Consider the following 15672-nt stretch of genomic DNA (forward strand, 5'->3'; position numbering starts at 1 on the left):
TACAGATCAGTTGCACAACATCACATGAATTAATCTGTGTGTCTATTGGATGACAAGTGCTCTTATCAAAAGTTTTATTTTTCTCTGCTGGAATCAGGTAGAAATATGTCTTTTTTGGTTGCGCCAATCGATTTTACCAATGCTTCATAAACCATTGGCAATTTAATAGAAAATAAAAATTTCTATATATCGTTTATTCTAGAGAGAGATAAGATAGCGGTAACGAAATAAGTACAAGATTCATTAATGTATCTTAAGCGGTTTTGATTCTATGGTACCACTACATGAACTTTATGACTATCCCTCGTACAATGTATAGTGTTATAATTAGGTAAGGAAAAAAAAATAAGACGCACATTTATATAATTATATTTACCGGGTACTTAATTAGAACTAAACATTTTCACGAGAAGAAAATGAGACCTTTCAGATAATACTGAAAAGTTTTTTCGACGAAAAGTTGACTTTTGTGACGGCGGATATAACGTAAAGGCGACAAAACTAACTTAAAATAATGATAAAGTTATTAAAAAAAAGAGAGTTTATTTTAAATTCATAGACAACTGCTTCTTCATTCAAAATGGAACTACTGAAATCTTCCTATCTTTTGATTAGTCGTCTACAAAACTATTTTATTATCAAGGCATTCTAATCTACAAACAAATATTCTGAGGTAGGTGTTGAAATGATGCTGAAGTTCCTCCATGATAATATCTAATTAGTTTGGAGATTAGGCCATGTAGAAATATGTTGAAATTTTAATGATTATTGATTGTGCCCGGCCTTTTATTGGCACCTCTGCCTTTTATGTGACTTGTCGATTTAATTTTCATGCATCGAGTAGAAAAAAAGATGAATGGAAACGAACGTTAGTATTTGATACAACGTCGTCAATATATTTTATTGTCAAAATGAAGGTCACAGAAAGAGACTTATCTTCTAAATGTAGGATTATATAGAATTCTAATAGAGTGTCGGAAGATCTGTCCTCAAAAGACTACACGGATATTGTTAGTGATACACGCAAACCATTCTAATATGAATTTAGGGTTCTCGTGTATATAATATTATTGTTTTAGAAAAAGTAGTACTCTATAGATTACTTACCTATAGCTATTTACTTTTCAGCTCAGTAGGACGCATGAAGCCATTAGTTTTATAGATTGTAGTCTTTTCACAAATAAACCACGAAATCCCGGAGTTCTACTTTTAATGAAGAAGCAATGATGTCAAAAATTCTGGTCTTTCATTTATCGTAAGGAATGATTTTCAATTACAAATTGTTAAAAAAAAAATCATATATTGACGCTGTTTGTTTGAAAAAAAAAGTTTTCTACCTAAAATTAGTTCCATGTTATTTTATTTATTTACAGTATTTATTCATTTCCATTTATCAGTGATCTCAGCACAAATCTCATTTATTTGAAACTTTATTTGAAATTCAAAATACATGTGATCCAATATCATTTTTTTTGAAAATTAAATACATGTATAATAAAGAATTGCAATGCTGGAATTCAATGTATCTACTTCTATAATATAAAATTCAAAGTAAAGTATCCATCGTGAATGGAAACGTGATTCCAAACATTTCATAATAAATTGTAAAGGAAAATCTGAATTCTTTTTATTCATGCAATATCAATTGAATGCATAAAGCTATATAATCTTTAAGCAATTTTAATGAAACATATTTTAGCAATTTTACGAAATGTTAATAGAATACTATCAAAGTCTAAGAACTTTTGTACATTCCTTTTGCCTTATTATTAATAAAATATCTCAATTCATTTTGTTGCTCTTTTTTATAAAAGAAAAATTGTTTAAGACAATTGCGTTTTGCATATAAAACAAGCAAGCAACCAAACAGACAATTTTTTTTTGTATCTACATGTATTATCTATTATTTTTGATGTCACATTTTAGTTCCCACAAACGGTTTTTTTTAGCGGGTGACACTTCTCGGACGTTAAATCAGTAGAGTGGTATATCTCAAGAACTGTTTATCTCTTGTAACACCATTTTATTATTATCCGCTTTTCATATCCAAACATTAAAGAGTCATTAAATATATCTAATAACATAGTACCTGTGAATCTATCAGTCCTATTACTTAATGTCATCACCTTCCGTTTATGTACTCATTGTGAAGATTCTTATAATTTCAACCTCGAGTCTGAAATATACGGAGACCACTTTAACTCTAGTTTGTTGGGTATGCCAGAGCATCAACAATAGTTGGAAACGTGGAATAATTTGAATAACGGGCTTCAATTGCTAAAAAATCTAAATATAAATTTTAAAAAATGCTTATAAATTTAAAATACACGAGACATTCCATGTTCTGACATCCCACTGATTTCAGAAACATTGACAGCTGCGAGAGATTGACATGCATAAAAGGCCCTTGACCTTTCACTTGGCGAAATTTACATTCAGTTGTATATATCGAACAATCAACACACTTAACTTTCAAAACGTTATCGCAGAGAAAATAGTCGAAATTGTAAATATACACATGTATGCATCATCATCAATTATTTAATATACATTATATTTCAATACGTTCATGTATGTATTCTCTCTCTCTCTCTCTCTCTCTCTCTCTCTCTCTCTCTGTTTTTTTTTTTTTTTGCATTGTACAACAGTGCCATTTTGATAAATACTGAAATAAATGGTAAAAAGTGTATAACATACGTTTATTAGAAAATTGGTTTTGCACAAACTTTTCCAAATATGCTTAAATGCACAATGACAATTTCTATATGTGAGTTAGATGGTACTTGATGACGATGATTTTTTTAAATGGAAATATCATTTACCATCAGAAGTAAAACTCAGGGCCATATTCGTGTATTATCATTGTAGTGTTGACACCATGAATGAGGAATTTGGAAAGACAATAAAACTTCTGATATTCAGTTTACCCAAAGAAACATTTAAGATGTCAATGATCATTTTCGTGACCATTGAGAAAAAGATCTTAAAAAAATAATTTGAAAGGTGTTAGCTTTACAAACATGTCCTACATGCTAAAAATTATTTTTAAATTATCTTTAAAATAAGTCTCAAATAATAATAAAATATTTCCAATTTATCTACAATTAAGATAACAATGCTCCACTTTTAAGAACAATCATTAAACATAGAAAGAAAACACGAAGGTAGATGCCTCTACTGCTTCTGACTCTGCTTCCGTCACTGGAATCGCCAAATGATTCCGCACTGTTGAAAAAAAAAGCAACAAACAATTTCACTGGGAACATCACATTTAGGACGCATATGTACGCGGGGGTAATTCATCCTACTCAGAATTATATGGACTGACATACTTCATTTGGTCTGCTGATTCATAAGGTAAAAAAATGACTCTAGTAAATCGAATGAAAACAAACAAGTACAATGTATCCGAATCTAATGTCTTTCGATTGTTTGTTCCAAAAGATTTCAATACTTACGTACAGCATTGGCTGTCTATCTTTTAACTCGTGCAAATTTGAATGTAAGCTTTGAATGTAAGGGTTTCATGATAATCTATACCTAGGTCGAAATCGTGTCTCCTGTTGCTTGTTAAGAGTTCGCTGGTGTGTTTCTGCTTTATTCCCTTTTCTCTGCTGTAGATTTTCTTTTTGACGATAAACTAGGTCATAACATTCTTGGTCTGGAGAGAAATATATTAGATTCCCTTTCAAAGTATTAAGTAGTTCATTTATCAAAAAGACTTGTGAGAGGAAATTCTAAATTAATGCTTTCAAAACAATAAGCAGAAATAAGTGAAAAACCTCTTTTCGATTTTAATAAGAACTACGTTTAAGTTATCATGAAAGGAGTGACAGAAAATAAATAATTAACCTTGAGATAGTAAAACGTACATTTGTATGCTTCTGTCGACATGTAATCCCTGGCACATGACTCACAGTTTGGTATATAAAATTCCTGGATTTTACCTCCCCTTGCATTGTATTCTGCACAGTGACCTAAAAATATCTTACATTCATGAAAAAGAAAATTTGCAGACTTTCGTTTGAATCATCCTATCCAATTTTATCCTAGGCTTTGCAGATGAATCATGAATACAGGTGCAAAATATATGATATATTTTTTTTATATTAAATGATCAGGATTTTTATGCTTTTCGATTGGTCCACACCCTCTTTCGTGATTTTTACCTCAGAGTAGATTCACCTCAAAATGAAGTTCGGGGGGTTTACATGTACTTCGGTTTTGACCAACCATACCATTGCTTTTATTTTCATCAACCAATCACATTCCGCGTTTCAACGCATGTGTTGTTGTGAATAAAACTTTGCAAGATGTCAGTATCTGAGAGACTTGTCGGTTATTCGTTGAGTATTGATTGTTTTTAAAAGTGTGTTACGCTTTTTAAACAGTTGTTATAACTATCAAATGTTGTTGCATATCACATTATTTTATGAGTGTTTATATTTATATGAGGTATGATCACCTAGGAGGCACGTGTTACGTCGGTTTACTTATATAGGGAGTGTACTTACAATGTGCGTATTATCTAATAAACAAAACTAAATGTCTGCCATTTTCCTTGATATTTCTCTTCCTTTAAGTATCATGTTAAGATAGTTTAAAGCATCTAATGACACAGACATTTGACATCAATTTTTCATGGGTCTTCTCCCTAATAATTAATTATATACGTCTATATTTACTCATGATTATGACCCCAACCCCCACCCCCGAAAAAAGACTCTTTTTTTTATTTTATTGCACTAGTATCTCCTATTGAAACCATATATTTTTGACTACTTTCCTTCATCATTTACTTAAATTTATTAGTGCTCAACTGAATTGAATTTCTGATGTAGATAATATATAATAATTTCCATTTCTTCGATTCTATGACCAGATATTTGCTTAAGATAAACAAGTACTAGTTTGAATTAACGGTCTATATTCAAACTTTTTAAACATAATATAACGTGTATGAAGTACTGAAGTTGTCGATCTAGAGCATGCAATGTCATACTATCGACCCGACAATGTAATGATAAAATCGAAGATATCAATGAACACAGTTGTACCTGAACGGATGCGTGTAGGTGGAGCACATACTTCTGCCGTCACATTTTGCCAAGGATTGATAAGACAATGATATTCTAAAGTTTGTGTACATTTCCCTTCAAATTGTGAACAATTAAACTGCTTAGCAGCCCTCGACCAAGATTCCTTATCTGTTGGACACAGATCCACAACTCTTTTTGTTACTTTAGATATCCCACAAAATTCAGAGTCTAAGGTAGTAGTATCTATCGTGTATGTTACCTGAAATAAACATACTGCATACCATATGAAAATTACTAAAGAAAGAAAAGTAAAGAGAGGGGTCTGAAACTATCCTCATTAGGGGACGTCGTTTGATTCTAATGGGTAGAATGAAGTGGGGGTGGGGGCCAAGGGGGCTGGCAGATTTTCGAAATATATAATCTGTCCTCGAAAATGTAGGAAATAAATAATGAATAGTCCGTCTTTGACTGGCCAGAAAATAAATAATCAGTCACTGATTGGTGCTACCACCCCTTTCCCCCAAGAAAAAGAAGTGAAGAGTTTGGCAAATTTCCGTTTTATTTTTCTTTTTTTTTATTGCTTGTCAAAGTCTTTTCGGTGATGAAAAAAATAAATAATATGTCCTCATTCATTTTGAAAGTAATTAATCTGTCCTTCAGCGACGTGGAAATAAATAGCCCCCTCCCCTCAGAATCAGTTGGTCGTCCCTTTAAAGGGATGAATTATCTACAAAACACCTCAGTTGAATATTGAATTTGCGCTGTCAATTCATTAGTGTTTCTTACATGTTAAAGTGCAGGAGAGGAAATTAAAGTGTACTTTTTTTCAAATAATAGAGAAAGAGAAGTATTGTGAGACAATCCAAATACACTGAAAATGGTCATAAATGTAACAAAAATAACAGTAAAAAAAATAAACTTCAGATTGTGACATCTATTGCAGTAATTTGAAAATAAAAGAAGGAAATGCATTTCAGTTTTTAACCATTGAACCCCTCTCTACCCCACCTCCCAACTCCCCCTGTGTAACAGTCTGCATTTCCAAAATACAGTACTAAATTGTGGAGTAGCGTAAATAAATGGTGACAAACTGGAAATTTGTTCAAGATCACGTGAACAAATAGATTTTTTTTCCATGTGAAATGCATTAATTATGTTTAGATAAACAACTTCAGAAATGATATACTTCGGTTGTTTGTTTGTTGTTTAACGTCCCTCTCGAGAAATTTTCACTCATATGGAGACGCCACCACTTGCAAATTTTGACCTACACTCGGCACTTAGGGCCATGGAGCTGTGAGGGATCTTTCGTACCAGCACCAACTGCGACACGGGACCTCGGTTTACACAGTCTCATCCGAAGGACCGGTATCCAGGTCCCGCAGTGGATTTGAACACGCGACGAAGGATCAACTCCTTACACTGCGACTCTAGAGCAAACGCTCTAACCACTACGCCACGCGGGCGACTGATATTCTTCGTAGTTTACACCTAGGAACATATATTCACGTGAAAAAAATGTGTTTAAGATTTTCGATCATAGGTCCTACATACACAAATATCGTGGCAATTAAACTTGTCATCAAAACCAATTATTTATAGTAATCGTTTGGAAAATTCCTCATTTTACTAACCAACATCTGCATAAAAACCGCAAAGTAGAATAATGTTATGGGAGCTTCAATTTCCATGTCATATCATTCCTTTTTCTGACATTCATTACCTGAAAGATAGGAAACAGATATTTATAAGAAAAAAAATGATGAAACTTTTTATAAAGTTCACTGTCAGAAATGACAGCTTCAGTTGCCCTTATGTAAGACTTGAATTTAATATCGATATTCAGTTAAACATTGAAAATGCAATAATATCTATTGCTGATTCAAAGAGCTAGGTTCACTTTATGCATAAAATGGCACTGTTGATATATTACCAATTTATTGACTAACACCTTATGTTCCATTTTAAACATCAAGATAAAGTAGAGACTTAGTGTTTTCATGTACTATTAAAATTTTTCTCCTTAAAGTCCTGGTCTTGGAAAACAAGCTTTATGGAATTGCAATGTTCTTGAATCTTAAGGAAAACAGGTATATTTAAATACTTTCAGAGAAGAAAAATAATATGAGCATACCCTCTGATCTAAAAAATAAAACGTGTTTTGCAATCCTCAGAAACGGTTCTATCAGTAAACAATTGCATATTTTAGATCAAAGATTGCGCTCTATATTAAATATCGAAAAATAGCTTTAAAATGGGCTGTTTTTGTAGAATTGTTCAGGATATGAGGAAAATGACGCATTTCATGACATCATAATGCATTGACTAGCCAGAAAATTACGTCATTTTTGGTAGATTCGCCAAATGTCTAAATGAAATTTAATGCATTGTCAACTAAAACTAAGCAGTTTTATAATTTTGAACGTATGCATTCTAATATTTTTAATATAATAACCCCCCCCCCCCCCAAAAAAAAAATAGTGATAAATAGCATGCAATATCCCTAGCTTAATATGCATCCTGAAAAATGACATTGCGAAATTTGTCATAAAAGAATTGATAATAACGAGGTCATGTCTCAAAACAGTTTGGTTATTTTTATAAGTCTGTCTCATTTTTAATCCCCAACACACCACCTTTCTCTTCCTACTCTTATCATTGTTTCAATGGGTGAATGAATAAAAAAAAATATGATAAATAGTATTAGGCTATTAGGTATCATAGTGCCATTGAAGCAGTAGAGATATAAATGATGAATTGCATACTGTGTGTTAAACAGTTTAAAATGCCAGGCAGTACATATTATCTTTCAAACTTTTAACAGAAAAAATGCCAAAATGATGTTAGAGGAGACAAGAATGGATGCAAGACTTATACATAATAAACAGAAAACAAAAAAATAAAATCTACAAAATTATGCACCAAATGTACAAGATGTTTATAGGATCTCACAGATTAAAAAAATTCGAAAATTACTATATTCATACTTGATCTTAACAATAGACAAAAGAACTACCAAGTTTTGCATTTACTTTAAAATTCGAAATACAAGGTCAAAGAAATAATAAATTTTTTACCATTTTTATTTGTTTATTTTTAGAGATTTTTAGACTAAAAGCAGACTATATACAATTGAAAAAAATATAAACAAAAGTTATGTCAATATGATAACTTTAGATATATTTCGAAAATAGAGCTATGGAATCCATGAGGCATTTAAAGCAGTAAAATTCACAGAGCCCAGCCCAGCACCAAAACATTTAACTAACTGGTCAAGATTGTAGCAAAAATACTCTTGCCCTTTACAACTTTGTGGTCTGTTTGCTAAGGAGCAGAGCAGATTTTCAAAGAAATAATTCATTTCACTATAGATTCAACACAGCCTAACACAAAATTCCTTCACCAAGGGGCCATGGAAGTCAAAATTTTGAAAGAGATCGAGCACACTTGTTCATCATAACTATGTACATGTACCTACTTTATCTGCTGAATACCCATGAGCACAGGAGAATATTTTCAAAGAATTAATGCATTCTTACTATATAATCAATGAAGCCCCACCCTCACACCAGAGCCACTGACGCAAGGGTAAAAAAAAACCTAATTTTGAAAGAAGCACCCTTGCACATTAGAACCATGCATTTAGCATGTTTGATTAACACCCAGGGGCAGAGAAGATTTTCAAAGATATCATGCATTTTCACTATATACTGACAAATTACTGCCCTTACATCAAAACCCTGACCCAGGGGCTATTAATGTCATAATTTTGGAAGAGGCATCAGTGCTCATCATAAACATGCAAATAGTTTATTTGCTTAATATCAAAGGACAGAGAAGATATTTAAAGATGTTATGCATTTCACTGTCAGATCTATAGATTCCCGCACTAACACGATATCCCCTTATCAAGGGGCCATGAAATTCACAATTTTGAAAGAAGCACATCTGCTAATCAGAACCATGCATCTAGTTTATATGCTAATACCCAAAATCAAAGGAAAAGATTCTAAAGGAAAAAAAATGCTCATACCTAGGGGCTATGATATTTGTAATTATGGAAGATGCATCCATGCTCATTATAACTATATGCTTAGTTTGTTTGCTTAATGCAAACGAGAAGACAATTTCCAAAGAAATAATGCATTTTCACTATATAAACAATGTAGCCCCCTTTCCCTTTCAAATATAAGGGTCACTTACCCTTACACCAGAAAGTTCAAAATTTGGAAAAGGTACACTTGCTCAGTATAACCATCCACTTAGTAAATGGTAAATACCGAGGTGGAATGAAGACATTTTAAGAATTAAAAGCATTCACTTATTTACTATATATTCAATTGAGCCCCCCCCCCCCCTAAACACCAGAACCCCCTACCCAGGGGTCATGAAATTCACAATATTGGAAGTCCCTATTCTAAATATGTACTTAGTTTGTTTACTTTATGTCAAAAAGCAGAGAAGAAAATTTTCAAAGACATAATGCATTTTCACTATATCATCATAAGAACCCTGCCCTTTCACCTGAACCAAATATCCAGGGGCCATGACATTCAGTATTCCGTAAGAAGCACCCTTGTTCATCATAACTATGAACAAGGGTTGGTTCCTTAATACCCAGAAGCAGAGAAGAAAATCCTCAAAAAATTATTCAATTTCAATATATATAATCAATAACCCCTCCCCCAACCGGAGACTCTGATCCTTGGGCCACAATTTTCATAATGTTTGAAGAGACAAGATTGCTCATCAGAACCATGTGCTCAGTTTTTGTTCCTTAATACCCAGGAGTAGAGAAGAAGATTTGCAAAGAAGAAATGCATTTTCACTATATAAGCCACCACCACCTCCCCTTCCACCACCAGAACCCCTCACCCTGAGGCCATGAAATTCATAATTTTCTTAAAGACAGCATTACTTGTCATGGCCATGCATTTAGTTTTTGTTCCTTAATACACAAGAGCAAAGACAATTTTCAAAGAAATAATGAATTTTAACAATATAATCAATAGAGCCCCCCCCCCCCCCCCCCCCGAATTCCGGACCCTTGGGCCATGAAATTAATAACAATTTCGAAGAGTCGTCATTGCTCATTACGCTCATACTCCTAGTTTATCTGATGAAAATAATGGGGTAGAGAAGAAAATTTAGAGAATTTAATCATGTTCTCTCTATGATCATTAGAGCCAGAACTCCATAAACCCTGAACTTGGAACCATGTATTTAACATTTTTGGAAGAGTGCTTAATGCTTATGCCATGACAACAGTTTAACTGATTGATGCCCGGGCGTAAAGATTAAAAAAATAATAATTTTCATGTTTTCATCCCCAACCCTTAGGCCGGGGGGGGGGGGGGGGGTGCATAATTAATGTACCATGATGTTCGCACTCCCGTACGACAAAGAACAAAACAGATAGCAACAGGTCACCTGAGACGCAAAAATTTTAATAGTAACCTATGTAGCCAAAAAGTCTATTAATAGCTCAAGTGACAGATGTGAAAGCAGCGACGAAATACATTTGAAAGACATATTATGACTGCGATGAACGTTTGTACGCTTTATTTACAAATATTGGATCTTATATTATAAACCTCATAATGGTTCACTCTAAGATTCAAAACGTTTTTAGTTTCAAATCGCTAGTTCACTCAGGATAGCACGGAAGTAAATTTGATATTTCAAGAGTTTTCAGATGTAACTTATTGATAACAATTTTTCATCACTTAAACAGATATGTTTTCAATTCGTTGTAGTCAATAAAATACGTAACCTGGCATATTTTACGAGCTGCTATTTGATATGTCTTTAGAAATTTGAATTTGTTTTCTATTCGTGACTTAGTTATTTAAAAGTGAGAGATATTTCCCTACTGAATAAAAATACAAATAGTTTGAAATATAAATGGATGAAAGAATTTAGTTAAGTTTTTAACTTGTTTTTAAATAGAGTCCTTGCATTTTAGGTGCCTTTTAACGATGTTAACAATGTAGGTCATGTTAGGGGGGAAAAGTGCAAAATTATTTTGTTAACATGTATTTTGTTTGTAAATAGATCATGTCATTCACAGATGCGCTAGTACAAAAATATCATACATCAGGGAAAACCTAATATGCGTGTAATGGAATGTCAATTAAGTGTTCTAATTCAAAGTAGTCCTATCCTCACATTCTGAAAATTAACAGTTACCTAATTGAGAATGCTCACAAAATGTGTCTGAATTCCAGCGTGTTCACCAAGGATATTTCTTCAAAGTTTATCATTACAGTTAATGATATTACATGTATGTAGGGAAAGTAATCAAATCTCGAATATATTTTTGGGAAACACGAATAAAAGTGCCCGCTTTGTGTTTTCCAATTGAAAATTGATGAACAAATATACATGTATTTTAGGATGAAGAAGTATTGGTATTTAGACATTTTCGAAAAAAATTCCATGTTTTAATACTTATGCTGTGTTAAGGTCTATATAAATTACGTCAATTGTTATATAATACATCGTATAAATAACTTATAATATTATCGAAGGCATTACAGGTCGGTTGTTATTTTATTTCATGAAAAGTTATAGGCATTGGAATCTAACACTAGATTAAAGAAAAATCGATTTCTGAACAAAACAAAAAAAAATTTTATTTTTTCACTTTTATGGATACAAATGTCAACCTTTAGGAGACTGTACTTAAGACTTTAAAGAACCTTAAACCATATTAATTTGCATAGAAAGAGAATTGTTGCATGATAATATTTCAATCTGAAGCTCCATTTTGAGACTTTTTAATTACATGATAAATTAAAGAGTTATCTTTCCTGATAGAGGAGCAGATATCAAAACAATTTTAAATCACGTAAATAATTCTGAGGTTTCAGAGAACTTTTTGATTATTTTTATCAATTACAAAGCAGAATGCCTTGACTTATTATTTTTAGAAATCTACATTACCAAAGCCATTACATATGATGCAAAAGCTGGAACCCAGCTATTAAGTTTAATATGCGTTATTATTAAAGTAAACATAGCACATATAAACTCTCCGACAATTACACTAAAGTCATTTGCCTCCTGATGTTAGTGTGGTTTCTTTTCAATCAACCATTGACGATTAATGGGGAAAAGGTATTTTTACCACGCTTTGGCTCTTTCGTCAAAGGTTTTCTTGCTTAGGGTTTGAGGAATGTTTTTATCGCCATCCGAAAATTGCATAGTTTGATTGCATACATCTGGCATTTAAAGTGCTCATTATCTGACTCTCAGCAACCTTGATAAGGATTTTCCTGTGCTTTTGGCATTTTGTAAATAGCTAGTATTTAATTTAACTCTCGTTATATCATAAACTTCGTAGCAAGCTGTTTCCACTTTCTATGATCATGGGAGGGGGGAGAGAGAGAGAGAGAGAGAGATTTTAGAAACAGAAATTCAGTTTTCGATAGATCATTCCATTGAACAGATATATGATGAGCAATTAAAGTTTAAGATTTAAACTTGATATGAAATATTTTCTATATCTTTTTTTATTATTTTTCAATGAAATATATGGAGATAACGAACAGTATTCAAGCCTCAAAAGTCCATTAAACATTACAAAATAGGTGCAGAACAAACACGGACTTCCAAAACATCAGAGGTGGGATCAGGTGCAATGGAGGATTGAGCATCCCTGCTGACCGGTCACACCCGCCGTGTGCTCCTTGTCATGATCGGGAAATAACGGAAAAATCCGTCAACTTATTTTTTATCTAGATTTTAAAACCAGTCTAGTAAATTGTGTTATCTATTTTTCTACAAATACTTGCAATTCATATCATATTCACCAGAGAAAACAAAAATCTTTATAATGCAAAAAATGACTGTGCATTCCTAAAAAATTAAGGCAAAAAACAAAGACCTATTACACGAACGGAAATCAGTTTTGGGATTTATAAATTTAAATATATCTTTAGTTGTAGAAAATTACAATTGATGCTACGCAAAGAAATAATATATAAATCACATTTAAGAAACTCTACGATGGGTTACTTTTTGTATACTTACAAAACGTGGGCATGATATACTCCCATATTATTCAACGCATGGCAATCCGTCATAAATACACAACTCACTACATTTAATAATCAAGGAGAACTAAATGTCATTTGAGGCACAGCGTGCAACTTGAACATGTTTGTGCAATTATGAGTTTTGGAGTGAAGTTTCGAAAATTAAGTTTTGGTATCTAGCAGAAAATTAAGACAGTTCTTTAAGAGGTTTTGAAAAAGGAAGTTTTTTTGTTGTCTCAAGTGTTGAGTTTCACAGTTTCTCCGGTCTACACTTACCTTGGTTTTTTTTGTCTATTTCTATGTGTGGTGATCAGTCACGTTTGTTTGCCCTAGGACTAGTAGTTTAGTATAGTATATCATTTTTTATAAAGATGGGTGATTTTAATCCTTGTCTGATATATTGCATTTTCTCCCTTGATGTTTAATATCATAATATGTACATGTAGGTATACTGTGCCTAATGCCTACGGAGCTGTGAGAAGTAAACCAAGTGAAATCTTAATATATGCCAGAGTATTTTTTGAAGGTAATCTATTGCTTTCTTTCATACTAAAGTGTTTTGATTACATTTTATTACTTTTGGGATATCAGATTTTCATAGTAACAACAAAGCCTATGTTTCAAAGAAGCAGGTCAGGGAAATTTTCATTATGTTATAAAAATACCTAATTAAGAGTAATCAATATATTGAACATTCTAGACATATGTATTTGGTTTCCTGAAATTACCGTATTTTTCTTATTTCATATATTCCTTTAAAAAAACAAATTACTATTGCAATTTTCATCAATGACAATTTTTAGGTCACAGATATGTCATTCCTACAACTTTTATCTAAATGCATTATCGTAATTATTACTCTTGTAAGCCAGCTTCATGCTTTGCTTAACCAAGGTGTGATGCTAATTCAGAAAAAAATACGCAGACGAGTTATAATTTGTTTATACAACTGTCCCTGCAAATTAGTATCCTTCAATGCCGAGTGTTAAACAAAACTTTTAAAATGTCTGTAATCTAATTAACTGCAAAAGTGGAAATAATTAACAAATTTGAAAGCCATAGAACATTCGTTTGATAATAAGAATAACGAGAACAAAACAAAATTGATCCTCAAGATCTATACAAGTATTTTTTTTTTTTTTAACTAACAAATTACATGTACCACAGATTTTAGCAAGACTGGAGCCACTACTAAGACTACACAAATTTTATAGTTAGTGACCAAGTGTAGGATGAACAAATTTACTCAGAAATAAAATTCTGCACCGGCAATTTTCAGCAAAGCTGGTAACCAAAATATATATATACATTGAATACAAAGCTTAGGTGTGATATATATATTGAATACAAAGCTTAGGTGTGATAGTACTGCTAAATGCTTGAACGGTAAGAGTTGTGGCGCTTGCTTAATGACCCTCTATACACTGATAAAAAATGTTTTTTGGACTTTGAGAAAATTATATAACATAAAGGAGGATATTTTGAAATTAACTAACTTATTTTTAATATAGGGAGCGTGCCTTTTTTATTCAGGAAAAATCTTCAAAGACAGTGAAGTAATAGAAAAGAAAAATTGCCTTCGCTTATTCAATTTAAATGGATAAAATACATGCAAATAAAGTTTTCAAATACTCTATCTTGGTCTTATATAATGTTTAGAATACTTGGATTTATTTTAAATTATCTGATACAATTCAGATTACAATTTATTTTACCTCTATGTCAAATGGTGGGTCAGTCTAATTACACAAAAGTACCCTGAAAATAGGGTGCAGTGTAGAGAGGGTCCTTAATCTCTATCATGTGGTGAAAATGTGCCAATTGCGTGCATGCAATGTTATATGATTTCTAAAAATTAGATATCAAGTTTTACAATACATTAAAGTTTTGTATCCCACTTCAACTTAGTTCAAAGTTGTTTTTCTCAAATATGAACAAAAATTATATATCTAACGGAGATGTTCTCAATTCTTCGAGGACAATAAAATATGCTACCTGACATAACTTGCGAACCGGTATTTGGTTATGAAAATTTGTTTTCTATTTGTGAATTAGTAATTTTAAGGTTAAAATGAATTTCCATACAGAATAACAATACTACATGTTTCATATATAAATAGATAACAGATTTAATTAATATACCTTTATCTTTTTTTTTTTCATGAATATAGTGTGTTAACATTTAAGATGACATTTTAACAATAGGAACTAAGTAGGTCATGTAAGAGGGGGTAAACTGCACTTTTTTAAACATGTATTATGAATGTCAATAGATCGTGTCATCCAGAGTTGAACTGGGACGAAAATATCATAATTTGGGAAAGCTTCACATGCGTCCTATGGAATGCCAAGTGTAATAATTCAGTTTACGGTAGACCGATCCTCTTCTAGAAATAAACTTGAAATCGTTTTGAGAACATTGTCGTTATATTTTCAATAAACACCTTACAGTTATTAGAATATATCTGATTCTGCCCTTATAATGGTGATATGTATTTCTTTTTATATGGTAGCTGAAAGTTTTAGCCAAATTTGTCTGTTCTCTTATTGTTATCTGTTGTCGTTGACATATTATGCTTCCCCTGGGCCAGTTA

General features: G+C 32.2%; 1 protein-coding gene across 1 annotated transcript; it reads right to left on the reverse strand.

The window, feature by feature from the left end:
* Positions 1–2678: 2678 nt before the first annotated feature.
* On the reverse strand, positions 2679–13133 carry LOC133178802 (uncharacterized). Its single transcript, XM_061313492.1, has 6 exons — positions 13074–13133; positions 6674–6762; positions 5058–5298; positions 3873–3977; positions 3541–3661; positions 2679–3225 (listed from the first exon to the last, which is right to left on the reverse strand). The coding sequence occupies exons 2-6, from the start codon at positions 6728–6730 to the stop codon at positions 3105–3107; spliced, it is 645 nt and encodes a 214-aa protein (XP_061169476.1). The 5' UTR covers positions 6731–6762; positions 13074–13133; the 3' UTR covers positions 2679–3104.
* Between the last annotated feature and the right edge of the window lie 2539 nt (positions 13134–15672).

This window comes from Saccostrea echinata, unplaced genomic scaffold (genome assembly GCF_033153115.1).
Source record: "Saccostrea echinata isolate AGI-Se365-2 ecotype Australia unplaced genomic scaffold, CSIRO_AGI_Sech_v1 ptg000003l, whole genome shotgun sequence".
NCBI lineage: Eukaryota > Metazoa > Mollusca > Bivalvia > Ostreida > Ostreidae > Saccostrea > Saccostrea echinata.